Below are 14,381 nucleotides of genomic sequence, written 5' to 3'. Positions count from 1 at the left end.
AAAAAACAGACATGTGCAGTAAAAGATTGTGAGGCCCTACTGCCAGAAACATGTTATAGTGTTGTCTATGTACTCCTGGAGTAGAACACAGGTACAGGGGTAGAACACAGGTAGAGGGGTAGAACACAGGTAAAGGGGTAGAACACAGGTAAAGGGGTAGAACACAGGTAGGGGGGTAGAACACAGGTGGGGGGGGTAGAACACAGGTGGGGGGGGTAGAACACACATTCTGCGGTAGAACACAGGTAGAGAGGTAGAATACAGTTTGAGAGGTAGAGCACAGGTAAAGGGGTAGAACACAGGTAGAGGGGTAGAACACAGGTACTGGGGTAGAACACAGGTAGAGGGGCAGAACACAGGTAGAGGGGTAGAACACAGGTAGAGGGGTAGAATACAGTTTGAGAGGTAGAGTACAGGTAAAGGGGTAGAACACAGTTTGAGAGGAAGGGCACAGGTAAAGGGGTAGAACACAGGTAGAGGGGTAGAACACAGGTAGAGGGGTAGAGCACAGGTAAAGGGGTAGAACACAGGTAAAGGGGTAGAACACAGGTAAAGGGGTAGAACACAGGTACAGCCTTGAGGTCAATCAACAAAGTGAAATGTTTTGAAATGCGCAGATAGAAATGTACCAGTCGTTACTTGATTCTCTATTATCGTGTGGTCTGCCTCAGACAAATACATATGATAAATTGACTACTGGTCTAATTAATAAGGAAAGCTCCCTATTAACTTTTAAATTAAAAAGCATGGTGAACGCAAGTCATGGGTAACCCGAGTACACCACAGGCAATCATCTTTTCTAGGTTTATAAAGTTCAAAAGCAGTAAGTTCTACTGGGTGTTGAATATTGGCCATACAATGTATTTAGTACTGTTCAGCTCTGAAAGATAGACACCAAATACTCTTCGTAAACTATAGATCACACACTGAAAATCTACAAACCACAATACAGCGACAAAGTGAGTTTCAGGTGTTTATTTTTAAAAGTACAAATCATTTGTGTAGGTATTTGCAAAACACCATTTTACAAAGGCATTAATGCCTCTTTTTCAGCAAAGTGTACTTTGGTATGTCAGAAAACGTTTTCAGAACAGATATATTTTGGTAACCCCGGCCTCACTGTGCCAAATGTCAAATAATGCATTACCAGACCTGTATGTGTTATTACAAAATATGTCAGCAATTCTTCACAGGGCCCCATTCATCATGTGCCACCTGCAATATGTTTTAGCAGGGCGACGGCATCGGAGGTTCAGAATCACACCGTATGTAATTATGCCCCAGAAGCCTAATGAACAGGTGTTCTCAGACACACACAAACCTACAATCCAGCTCCAAGCTGAGCTGAAGCTACAAGAGCATGATAACAAGTCATAATTTCAACATTCCAACATATGGAAGAATGCTCGAGAATTTTTTTCAGAATCTTGTAACATCTGGTGGAAGCAGTGGCCATTTTTTTAAAAACCCAGAACTACAACACCGACTCGACCGAATGAAGATTGTATGTCATTACAGTTTAAATAGGTAGTTTGCCTTGTAGACCCAAAAGAATCAAGAAGCATACGGTTTTACATGACATGTACTGTATATTAGCTCATAAAATGAATTTATTCACAAAAACATTTAAATAATTATCTTCACTGGATATCATCGTCATCAAAAAGGTCTTCAAAATCTGTCAAGAGAAAAAGAAATACATTAGAATCTGGTTTCAACTCATTTGACATAAATAACCAGTATTTAGCATAGCCAGTTCAGACAGGAAACCCAAATGGTCACTGGTCAGGAAACCCAAGTGGTCATTGGTCAGGAAATCCGATTGGTCACTGGTCAGGAAACCTGTGTGGGCACTGGTCAGGAAACCCAAGTGGTCACTGGTCAGGAAACCCAAGTGGTCACTGGTCAGGAAACCCAAGTGGTCACTGGTCAGTGACATTTCAGCTGACACCTGGGATCCCTTTCAATAAAAACATCTGATTCCATCCTAACTAGTTAATCGTCAGGTTACTCAGTCTGATGTGTGCTGGTCTACTAGCATGCAGGTGAGAACCTCCCACCACCCCCACCACCCCTGCCTCCACCACCGCTGCCTCCACCCACCCTGCCTCCACCACCCCTGCCTCCACCACCGCTGCCTCCACCCACCCTGCCTCCACCACCCCTGCCTCCACCTGTTTGGTTCTGAGTTTCCTCTTGGGGGGGACGGTACTGCGTACCGTGTTTATTGCCTATGGGGACTGCTATTAATAATATAATGGTTGTTTATGTCGTTATTAGTAGTATTGTCTACACAATCATGTGTTGGCAGTGTGACAAGGCAACGCTGTTTGACATCTACCTGACCAACCCCAAACTGTGATCAGTCTACCTGACCAGTCCCAGACCGTGATCAGTCAACCTGACCAGCACCAGACCGTGATCAGTCAACCTGACCAGCACCAGACCGTGACGAGTCTACCTGACCAACCCTAGACTGTGATGGGTCTACCTGACCATCCCTAGACTGATGAGTCTACCTGACCAACCCCTGACTCTTTACCTGACCATCCCTAGACTGATGAGTCTACCTGATCAACCCGAGACCCTCTACCTGACCATCCCTAGACTGATGAGTCTACCTGACCAACCCCTGACCCTCTACCTGACCAACCCCAGACTGTGATGAGTCTACCTGTTCAAGCCCAGACCCTCTACCTGACCAGGCCCAGACCCTCTACCTGACCAAACCTAGACTGTGATGAGTCTACCTGTACAACCCCAGACCCTCTACCTGACCAAGCCCAGACTGTGATGAGTCAACCTGAGATACCCCAGACCCTCTACCTGACCAAGCCCAGACTGTGATGAGTCAACCTGAGATACCCCAGACCCTCTACCTGACCAGGCCCAGACTGTACTGCGAGGCAGTGACTTTACCACATAGGGTTTTGAGAGCCTCAGGGGCATATTTTTGTAAGAGAGGAACTTTCTCATAAAAGCCAGATTGAGAGCTCTGGGTCAGAGAAGGCACCCTGATAAAAAGTGAGGAGCATTCTGGGATCTGCAAGCTCTTCCTGTGTGCTTTTGGAAGATGAGGTCATAGGTGATTGTAGAGCTCTGTACAAACACACATGATCAATTCATAGAGTCCAAACAGTTTCCATCACGATTATCTCATTAATACATAGCCGAAACACCTGCCATTTGACAATGACATGAGTTATATGCAGTCTTCATTTTAGGTTTGAAAGACAAGGAGGGAATTGCAGCATCAAAGCCAAACATTTATATTCGGCAATGGGTCTATTGAATTCTGCCTAGGTTATGTATGAATGAATCAGTAAGGCAGTAACAGCATTTTTCACACACTACCCTGTTTCACGCTGTGACCTTAAGGTCCTGATTTAGGACGCTCGCTTTGGTGAACCACTCACCACATTTTGCAGAGATAATTTGGAGAAACAATCCTGCAAATTCTATCTAAATGAGGTTTGTCATGACAATCATTTGATCTCCCACGAAAAGCCTTTTCCATGAAAATATGTTCTGATTGGGAGTAAACAATGCTACCCAGTGAGCACAAACGGGTTGCATCAACGTTGTTTCCATTTAATTGACAAATAACAACATCAAATCAATGTGCACAACTTCTACTACAAAATCACACATGAATTTTAGGAAATGTTCATACAAAATCCACATTTTGTAGAATAAACATTGACTCAAAGATGACAACTAAATCCAAACCAGACACAGCTGGGGGGGCAGCCATAACATGTTTATAAAGAATATTTCTAGTGATCATGGTCTCACTTCATGCATTTTCTTTGAACTTTTGGAAACGTGTTCCCACTTACTCTGCTGTATGTACTGGACCTGGGTTCAATTAGCTCGGTATTAAAAAAAATAAAAATAATGAAAGTTGGCAGATTTTGGAATAGTGGGTTAAGATGCTGCATGCAGCGAAAAAATAACCAATGGAGCATCAGTTCGATTCTGATTTGCTGTTATCTGAGCACACTCACCTATCCATCCATCCTCTAACAAGAATGCAATAAATGCCTGAATATAAATACATACATGGTTGGAGCCTGTCTGGAGTTCCAGGAGAACAGGGTATGTAACGGCCCCATGCAAATCAAGCATATGCATTAAACTAACAGTGGCTTGGAATTCTAATTATTTGCAGTTAAACACATTTTGTTATTCTTCTCAGTTTTTATCGGCAGCTTTGGTTTGTTGATGTTCACTGTCCTATGGCATAAAGCTCCCTTATCTATATTTGACTATATGCTAAGTTCCACTTCTTCATAATAAATGCTGTGGGTAGCAGAATGGTTTTCATCAGCAAAACCAGTGATTCGAAGGGTTCTCCTGAAGGAGGTTAGTTCATTTATTTGATGTATTCCAGATCCAGCACAATTCCAGATCTAGTATACCAGATTAAAATGGTCACCTAATGATCAAGGTCCCCATTTGTTAACATCAGCTGTGCTAATTCGTGAAAAACATCCAGTGCATGCAGACTGTCAGGAGGAACACAAGAGCGAAACATTGGGTTTAATTCAATCAAGCCAGTATAGCAGCATTTACACAGTGGCTAATCTCCAATGAACAAGCACACAAGGTGTCTTTGGGTACAGTGTAGGCTAGTGAATCTGTGTGGCATGTGGGAAGTAAAAGACCGGCCTGTTTGATGTAGGTTAGCCCCAGGAAAGGGATCACACTACATTATAAAACTCACTTTGTAAAATAAAAGAAGAAAGAAGAAAAAAAAGAAAAACTGCAGTGCTGGTTTGAGGCCAATAAAGAAGCTTCCTGCTGCTTCAGAAGCCAGCCGAGTTCTGAGCTGCTGGAAGAACCAGGCACTAATGGCTTCAATCTGCCCAGAAGACTTGGCTCATATGGAATACAGGTCAGCTGCTTGTTTTGAAGTCAGCCTACATTGGTTTTAGCAATGTTAGTGACTTGAGTTAAATGTTTGAAATAGCCCTTTATAAGGGCAATCCGTAGCGTAATTTAAAAGAAGATGTATTAAGTAGCTGGAGGGGTGGAAAATGTAACACCTTCCACTTATCTACGACTTCAGTTGGTGGAATTAATTACGGGGTAGAACTTTCCGGATCTCCAGGCTCAGATTTGAATAGGCCTACCCACGCTGTGCATTAACTAGAAAACAACTCTGAAGCAAACTAAAATAAACACAGCAAAACAAAACAGGGTACCCTACCAGAATCCATCAAAACTAAACTATTCGTTTTCATTGCACAACTGTTTGCTAAGCAGTGCACTTTTTGAACACAACCCCAGAGTAGACAGTTCAACATATAGAAATATGACAGGCACTTATTTCAGCCTGACGTTTGTTTTTACTCCTACCATTGAAAAAGTCTGCATGGACTGCTTTCTCATTGGCGGCCAGGTCCATCAGCAACCCTGTGCTTCCCCCCGCCTGTCAAGAGAAAAAGTGCTGAGTAGTATGTGATATGGCAACACTAAAACCGGGGAATACAGCCTGATGTACACTTAACAATCTTGCCGTTCTGATATAGCGCGTCAGTTAGAAGACTTTAGGTACTGTGTAGCTTGGGACCTGGGTGGATAGATTTCTTGTGATTTGAAATGTCTAGCTAAGTAACACTTACTACCACAACCAAAAAGAGCTTGGTTACTTCGAGTTGCGTAGGTTTATGCAGACTAAATAATGCGCGTTAAGCTAACAATTTTGAAGCATAAAATGTTTGCAAACCTCATCGAGATCCACATAAGGCCCAGCCCCTTCCGGGAACATCTCGTCTACGGCCGGCTTCATTACGGTTGAGTTTGATTGGTCTTTTAGTGGCATAAATGAATGCAATTTATAGTTTCACACTTGTATGTTCGGCAAAATACCAGCTAGCCAGCAGCTGCCGCCCCGCTGTCGCCAGTTTAATCCAGTGTCACATAAAAATATATCCGGTGGGAAGACAAGGAACACGCAACGTAATAAAGTGGCCGGACATCTCCAATTGCAGGAGATGTAGAAATCAGAAAGCTTTGCATTTATTTTATAATTTAGTGTTCAAGACTATGTTAAATTAAAGTATGATTAATTTAAACATGTTAGGCATGACTGCAATCACGTGTGGAATTATTAGACTTCGTCTGTTTACAGAAACCACATGACAGTTACAGCTGGACAAGATCAATCACATGATACAGATTTTTTTTATTGCTGCTAATGAGAAAATGTAATGTTGAGTTTGTGACAAAGAGGTCACAATCAAAAACTTCAAGTCACATAAGAACAAATATATTTGTAAATGTAAAAAACATTTCTGTACATTACATTCCTTTAAATATGAATGTGAACAAATCAAGGAATGTCACTGAAATGCACTGTTTGTCAAAGAAACATATTACACAGATGAGGGAAACTATCACTGTTTTTGTCTCATCTTCCATACATAAAAATACATCTTTTCAATCTATTCTGCATTTTCTGTTTTTGCTTCATTTTGACTTCATTCTACACTAAAAACATTTGCTCTACTGTACTCTACTACATGATGTTATTTGATTCTACTATAATTTACTCCACTATGTTATATGGTTTATGCTCTTCTAGTATTTATTCTGTTGTTGCTATTCAGTACTACATGTTTTTCTATTCTACTTTACAATATTTTACTCTACTGTTTCCTAGTGTACTACATATTTAAATTATATTCTACTTCACTGTACTGTATTCAACTCTATTGAACTCCTCTCTTTTAAATCCTGCCCCATGTCTCAGAGGGTCTTGTCACAGCCCTGCTGCCGGCTGGCCGTCATCCGACTAACGTCGATGTTGCTGCTGGTGAAGATTTCCCGGGCTTTGTCCACGGTGGCGGCGGGGAGTGTTCGCGTGCGACCCAGGATCCAGGCGAAGTCCATGTGGAAGAGGTGCAGGATGTCGGTGCAGGAGTAGACCAGAGCAGAGTTCTCGTAGTCAGTGGAGATGATCCAGTAAGGGGAGTAGGGTAGGACTGTTACACACACACACACACACACACACACACACACATACACATACACACACACACACACACACCCACACACATACACACACACACACACATACACACACACACACACACACATACACACACACACATACACACACACACACACAGGATCATATGTTGTTTCTTCCACGAGTATTAAAGGGATTACAGTCATGATTATTATGTAAAAGAAAATCAATGGCTGTTAATTAAGTACAATTAAATTGATGGCTGTGTTTGACATTCAGTTCTGAATTTAGGCTCACCGATCAATCTAATTACAAGCTTCACAAAATGTCCCACATTCTTCACAGCTCAGTAGGCTAAATCATTCATGACTACCATGTTTTTTGTTTCTGCTTATCATTCTGGAACAAAAATGACCAATGAGATAGTTGATCATTTAGTTAGCTAGGAAGTCCACACACAGATGACACATTTCATAGGATACACCTTAAACAACCCTGGGTTGATCTTTTAGGAATAGATCATTGAATAGCCTGTAGCTACTTGAGGACCAGATCTGGGCAGTGGCATTCCTGTCCTGGATGTGGTGTTGGACAAGTCAAAGTAAAAACGTCCTAACTTTGCTGAACCCCAGCCTGGTCCACTGCAGTGGTAATGCCATGATAATGCTCACCGTAAGAGAAGCTGATGCCCAACTTAGCTGGGTTCTTCAGGTCCTCTACAACCCCTGACCCTTCAATAGTCCTCCGCTCTGTCTTTCTGTCACAGGAGGTCACCAAAAGGTGAGATTCATCAGATTAATGTATGAGGATTCCCACAGGACCGCAGGCCATCTCAAAGGCCTGTCGTGTCAATTGAGATGAACTACATGTCATCGGAAAAGCAATTATAGGTGTGGGAAAATACAGAATTTGAGGTAGGCAACCAGAATTGTTCATTACTCACAATATTTCTGAGCTGACCACTCTGATGGTTTGATCAGCCTTCATGGAGAAGTTGGTCTCAATGCATCTCCCCTTTTCAAACTGGGCAGGCAGCTTGGCTATTTCAAACCATCTTCCCATGAACTACAACAAAAAGAGTAAATAAACACAAACACATAAAATAAGTAATATTACACTCAACAACAAATGGCACACGCTGAGTGTAGGCATTGTGTAAGCACGTCTACACGTTAAACTAGTCAAACTGTTCAAATTGGCCATTCATGATTGACAGGTACAGTAGGTGCATACAATCAGTCAGGCGGGCAGGTGGGGGTGTGGTACCTTTTGGAGGTTGAAGGAGGGCTGGACGGTTGGCTCAGGACAAGGCCCCCAGTGGGGTACCTGGGCACTGATATGGGGAAGGAGCAGGAGGGGCAAAAGGAGTGCGAATAAAGGTGTCATGTTCCCAGAGGCAGATGTCATCTGAAAAATATTATAATCACCCAACATTGGAATTCAATTAAATCCTGAATAATATATATCAATCAGAATCAAACATCTGTGATATTATGTCTTAAAATGGCAAGTAATGATCACAATTTCTTAATTTGTAATATTTAAGACAGAACAAAAAGCATATTGAACCACAAGACAACTTTGATGTCACGGTTATGTTGTGGTGGAGAGGAACAACCAGGCGCAGGCGGAGCAGCATTCGATGTAGTATTTTAATGTGAACTAAACACAGAGCACTTTCATTCAAAACGGAATGAAAACCAAGGGTGAAACGAAGCACTCACCACTGATGTGAAATATACAGAGACAGGGAACAACAACCGACAAGTGAGGGGAGCAGAGGAGAAACATTCAAAGACATACTAATGACTGAACTGGGACCTGGTGTGAATGATGATTGGAGACAAGACACAAAACAAGTCCGGGATGTGTTCGATGAAAGCAAACCAGGAAAAGATGGAGATGACGGAGCTTTCCTACTATAGTCTCACACGACAACGATATTTCACAGGCTGCTAATTTCGCTCGGAACTAAATTCAAACATTAATTTCCTAGCGTTCGTTCATTCTAAACGTTTATCCCAACAGTATTATAAGAAATTCTTACCTCCGTAGTCTCTCAGGATAAAGTATATGGTGACTTCAGGCTCTGCATTTATAAGAAAACTTTCTCTCTCTCGGGACACACCACACTGAAGCCTCTGGTATGAATGGACATCTTTGTAGTGTCCCAGGGCTTATTTCTGACATAAAGTAGACAATTAGCCAATTGGAGTCACAGGGGACATACCAGGAGAAATGCTATAAAACAATCTTAAGACAGGGAAAGGGCTGGCATGGATGGACCTCTCTGGCATGCGTTTGTGAATATGTCTTGTTACTTGTGAGGATATGTGAACAAATATCTAGGAGTTTCATGGCTCTTCACATGCTCAGTCGTCAGTGTTGTTCACATCCTCAGTCGTCAGTGTTGTTCACATCCTCAGTCGTCAGTGTTGTTCACATCCTCAGTCGTCAGTGTTGTTCACATCCTCAGTCGTCAGTGTTGTTCACATCCTCATTCGTCAGTGTTGTTCACATCCTCAGTCGTCAGTGTTGTTCACATCCTCAGTCGTCGTTGTTGTTCACATCCTCAGTCGTTGGTGTTGTTCACATCCTCATTCGTCAGTGTTGTTCACATCCTCAGTCGTCAGTGTTGTTCACATCCTCAGTCGTCAGTGTTGTTCACATCCTCAGTCGTCAGTGTTGTTCACATCCTCAGTCGTCAGTGTTGTTCACATCCTCATTCGTCAGTGTTGTTCACATCCTCAGTCGTCAGTGTTGTTCACATCCTCAGTCGTCAGTGTTGTTCACATCCTCAGTTGTGGTATGAGACAACCACTGTACAGCTGCTACGCGACTACAGACTGCTTGACCCAAGGTAGTAGTTGGCACTGGTGATGGACCCCAAAATAAGTACCACTGCCTGTTTTAGCTCCAGTGAGGGCACTGGGATGCATATGAATTTAGGCTTTATAAGGCATTGTAGCACAGTCATGACCCATGTGAGGAGTTATCATAGTTATAAAGTCTTTGAATTATGTGCTGTACTGTATTACCATGTGTTACAATGAAACTGAATGCATAGGAAACTGAGATGAATCTGGCCATAATTAACATTCTTGAAAGTGTCAGTAAATTAATACCTGACATGATGCACACATTGGTCATCATTTACTCACAGACATCATGTTAGCATTGTTTAAATTACATTCAGAAAAATTATACATTTTTTCAGACACCCTGCCCGTTTGTGTTGCCAGTAGTGATGAGGCTCAACTGTAAGAGGGACCGTTTATATACATGTGGGTCAAACAGGTGTTAGTAGTTACATGTAGAACCGACCAATGATAACTGACAGCCTTGTACAGCCAAACTGGTTCACCTGTGTACACATGTTGAGGGGGGGGTAGGTGTGTTTGATGAAGGGGTAGGAGTAGCCGAGATCCTGGGACACAGCAGTCTGTTGGAGGATTACAGGGTTCATGTCCTTTGCTTTTACAAAATATATTGAATTATTTCGCAGTTTTTGCATTTGCCTTTATTTTTACCAGGTGAGTCAACGCTAAAACATTGTCATGATCCATTCACCACTGCTTGTCTTAATGGGCTGTCATTTTGTATTGAGGTAATTATTTGGGTAGTGGGTGGCACTTGCAACAGCAGGGTTGTTGGTTTGAATCCCGCTGGGTGCTAACATGGTACTGTGCACTAGCTGGGGAATGTTAGACGAAGGCCTTTGCAACATTACGCTGGCATGTTAATCAACTTGGGCACCGCATGAAACCACAAACAAGTCTGCTAAAAAGATCCGTTTGAACAGGTGTTACGTTTTCACACATCCTATCAACAGCACCCACCAACACCCCATCTCACCCCCACACACAAACACACACACGCTCAATTCTGAGTTCTGAGGTAAACATACAGACATGAAAGTCAAGAGGGAGGTGCATCAGTTGTTATTAATGCATTAAACCAATAAACTATAGCCTATTGCCTAACCCCACAGTGCCAAGCCCCACCATAACCATTGACCTCATAACATGCATGTGGACAGTTGGGCTTCAGAATCACTCATTGCCTATCAAAGACAGATCTGAAACAACAACCAAGTATTGCTTCGCCTGTAAATGGACAGTTCAGCTGAACTAAAAGAAATGTTTAATCTTAAACAGATGGCACTTACCAACTCAGCACCTATTCAGTAAAATACATTTGGAGGAAACCCAGCACTGTAAGATATGTAGAATTATATATCTAGATAGGATATTGACATTACATTTAATCTATCAAAATATTCATATAGTCTCTGTGGGGTTGAGCAGTTTTATCTCCGATACTCACTCTCAGAAAGTTTCAAAAGGGGTTGTTTGCCTTTCCCTTTGAGGGAGCTAGTCTAAATCATTTTAGTTTCAATGAAGGGACCTTTCTGCATGGGCTCTATATGGAACCCACCAAAAGACCTATATCTGGAACCAAAGGGCTTTCTACCTATAAACTAAAATGGTTATCCTGTGTGGAATGCCAAAGAACCCCTTTGGAACCTTTAGTTCTAAGAATGCAGCGTGAGCATTCTAAATAGAAGTCCACGTGTTGTTGTCCTTTAACTGGTATTGACTGAATAAGGAACCCATGAGTGAAACACCATTGAAACAAAACACCATTGTTTAATGTTTCTAACCTCTCTCTCCGTTCCGATCATCACATGGCATGTTCACAGACAACTGTACAATGTCCGATGGTTGATAGCAGAATGTTTGTGTTTGGGTGTAACATGTTGTTTTACAAGGCTAAGCCATAAAATGAAAAGATCGATCTGGTGTGAGCGTGTACATTTTCAGTACTACTATTGAAATGTATTGCCTATCCTCCCAAAATAGAACTCACAATGGGATAGCAAAAATGTGATATCATTTTAAAAGGATGACTTAGACACATTCTGCAAACCAAAATATTATTTGAAAAAGAGAAAACAAATGAACAAATTAATGAAAAACATTTCTGTCACCAAACATGTCCAGATTGTTACCACATCCAAAAGTCAACGAAGAGGAGAGGTTGCTGAAGTGAATCCAGTCAGGAGAGTGCACAAATCCTCTGAACGGATTTTTCATTGTACCACTAGATGGCGCTGTCACTGAGGGGATTCAGTCCGTCTACAATGAACCTCCTTATGTCATTATTAGGATACTTGACTGACTACAAGAACTTTTTGTAATGTACTCATTGTACAAATTAAATAAATCAAAACATGTCGCAAAGTGGATTATATAAATATAACTATCAAACAGAATTAACAAATCAAACACAGCATGCAAAAGAAAAGGAAAATCCTCACACAAGACATCCAAAATTAAGTTTTAAAAACGCTCACACCCTCTTTCCCTCTAAGTGTCATTCCAAGAAGCTGTCAAATATGCTATGTTTCATATTCTGTTCACCCATAAGTACATAAAGGCATGACTCAACAGTAATTACACAATAGATTGATACGTCTTAGTATTTATGTTTGCAAGGACACCTTGTAACGCTTGCTAAAAGGTAGGAAGTAGTTATTGTTCGTTGAGTTATGATAAATACAGTTACTTCTACTTTTTGTTAATAAATGCCCTCCGGGTCCCAGAACTCTGTCACTATGTCCATGGCCAGTGTCCCTCCCCGCTACAAGGGCTGGGCAAACCCTTGGGCTTCAGGGCCAGTTCAGGACTTTGAAATACAGAGGAAGGTCGAAGTGTGCAATTTGTCAAAATTGATGTGCGGTAATTTCTTAATAATTTTGACGTTTGGAGTGAGCTCGAGTGATTGTTGGACCCAACCAAATCAGATTTTATTTTTATATTCCAGCCCACCGCCAGCTTTAGTTCGCCCACACCTGATTTATACGGTTTTAAGTTTCTTTTAAACTTGTGTAGATATGTTAACAAAACATTGTATTAACATACCGTTACTAAGTACTGTACAAGAGCATGGTGCGTTCAACAACAGGATTTTAGCTTTGAAACCGACATGTAAATAATGTATACTGATAGCTGGTGTGGTTAAAAGCATATGTGATTCCACATAAGAAAAACATCAGTCATGTGCGGTCAACCAGGAGTTTGAACCATTTGAACAGGTGCCATACTCTCACACACAGACACGCACACACACCACCCCCACACGAAACACACACACACACACACACACACACGTGTGAATTCAGTTAAAACAGCCATAAACGCTGAGAGGGAGGTGTGCCAGACTTATTGTTCCTATAAATAGACAGACGGAGCTTCCGGAACATCACTGACACCCGGCTGAACTCTGGATCAAGTGAAGGTGAGGGAAAATTACTACCATCTCTCTTTCAATCTCTGATGCTCTATGGGGAATAGCTGTTCCCATTTCTTTTTCAACTCTGACGCTCTAACCTCTGCATTTTCACGTCACCTTCTGAATGATTATGTGTATGCTGTCCATCTGAAGTAGCTTTTTACATTAGGTACAAATCATAACATTAGTGACATGTGTTGGGTGGAAGATTGCTGTTCCTTGACCAGAGTCTATGAACCAGGCTTGCATTGTTGTCTACAGTGTGTTTCCTTAACAGTTCACTCATTGTGAAAGAGCTGAAAATGTCTCATATTCTGTTTCCGTCTCCGTCCAAGTCCAAAGATGCAGACTCTACAGGTTCTCTCCCTGACTTTATTGTCCATCCTGGCTGGTAAAGCCCAGACCCTACGCCCTGGAAAATGCCCCCAGCCCCCCGTCCAGGCTAACTTCGATGCTGCCAGGGTGACAAAAACAAATGACTTGTGACTGCTTACAATTTTCTCCTGTGCATGTGTAGTAACTTCGGAGTTGTTGAAGTAATAAAACGAAATGACCTGAGTGAGTGAATTAGACATGTCGTAAAAGTTTATTTGTATACTAATGTAGGTGAGTGTCCTTGACAAAAGTTAAATACAGACTGTTCCTTATTCCACTTATGTGCTTAAAAACCACTGGATTTTTTTTTAACCAAGTTTTGCAACACTTCCCTTGTTAGTGGTTAGGGTTTGGGTTGTGGGAGGAGAGGCTGACCCTAAATATGTTTCTAGGGGACAATTAGGCCACACCATAACATTGTCAAATACCCTTGGACCTTGTGTTTGGTACAGTATCTGGGCAAGTGGTACGAGATCCAGAAGCTCCCTGCCGTCTTCCAGAAGGGTCAGTGCAGCACGGCCACCTATTCCCTGAAGAGCCCTGGACTCGTTGGTGTTCTGAACAGGGAACTGCTGTGAGTACATTACATTTACACGTACTTACATTACATGTATTTACATTACATGTACTTACATTACTGGTATTTACATTACATTTACTTACATTACATGTATTTACATTACATGTACTTACATTACATTTACTTACATTACATGTATTTACATTACATTTACTT

General features: G+C 41.8%; 3 protein-coding genes across 4 annotated transcripts in view; 1 reads left to right on the top strand and 2 right to left on the bottom strand.

The window, feature by feature from the left end:
- Positions 1-960: 960 nt before the first annotated feature.
- LOC105024577 (COP9 signalosome complex subunit 9) lies at positions 961-5,923 on the bottom strand. Its single transcript, XM_010894607.4, has 3 exons — positions 5,732-5,923; positions 5,362-5,434; positions 961-1,678 (listed from the first exon to the last, which is right to left on the bottom strand). The coding sequence occupies exons 1-3, from the start codon at positions 5,825-5,827 to the stop codon at positions 1,641-1,643; spliced, it is 207 nt and encodes a 68-aa protein (XP_010892909.1). The 5' UTR covers positions 5,828-5,923; the 3' UTR covers positions 961-1,640.
- A 110-nt stretch (positions 5,924-6,033) lies between these two features.
- Positions 6,034-14,381, bottom strand: part of apoda.1 (apolipoprotein Da, duplicate 1) — a 24,722-nt gene continuing 16,374 nt past the window's right edge. The window contains exons 1-5 of one of the 2 annotated variants that reach the window (XM_010894618.4): positions 9,024-9,339; positions 8,243-8,383; positions 7,920-8,041; positions 7,648-7,733; positions 6,034-6,989 (exon numbers count right to left, since the gene is read on the bottom strand). In XM_010894618.4, the coding sequence (XP_010892920.1) occupies positions 6,754-6,989; positions 7,648-7,733; positions 7,920-8,041; positions 8,243-8,383 (585 nt within the window). In that variant the 5' untranslated portion in view covers positions 9,024-9,339 and the 3' untranslated portion in view covers positions 6,034-6,753. Of the gene's footprint in view, positions 6,990-7,647; positions 7,734-7,919; positions 8,042-8,242; positions 8,384-9,023; positions 9,340-14,381 lie in introns of those variants that run through there. The other variant, XM_020045079.2, reaches the window with a different exon arrangement.
- Positions 13,185-14,381, top strand: part of apoda.2 (apolipoprotein Da, duplicate 2) — a 2,155-nt gene continuing 958 nt past the window's right edge. Inside the window, exons 1-3 of the mRNA XM_010894630.4 lie at positions 13,185-13,276; positions 13,606-13,732; positions 14,098-14,219. Coding sequence (XP_010892932.2) covers positions 13,613-13,732; positions 14,098-14,219 — 242 coding nt within the window. The 5' untranslated portion in view covers positions 13,185-13,276; positions 13,606-13,612. The remainder of the gene's footprint in view (positions 13,277-13,605; positions 13,733-14,097; positions 14,220-14,381) is intronic.

The sequence above is a fragment of the Esox lucius genome, chromosome 3 (assembly GCF_011004845.1).
Source record: "Esox lucius isolate fEsoLuc1 chromosome 3, fEsoLuc1.pri, whole genome shotgun sequence".
NCBI lineage: Eukaryota > Metazoa > Chordata > Actinopteri > Esociformes > Esocidae > Esox > Esox lucius.
The sequence above is the reverse complement of the archived record's forward strand: the minus strand, read 5'-3'. Positions and strand labels throughout refer to the sequence as shown.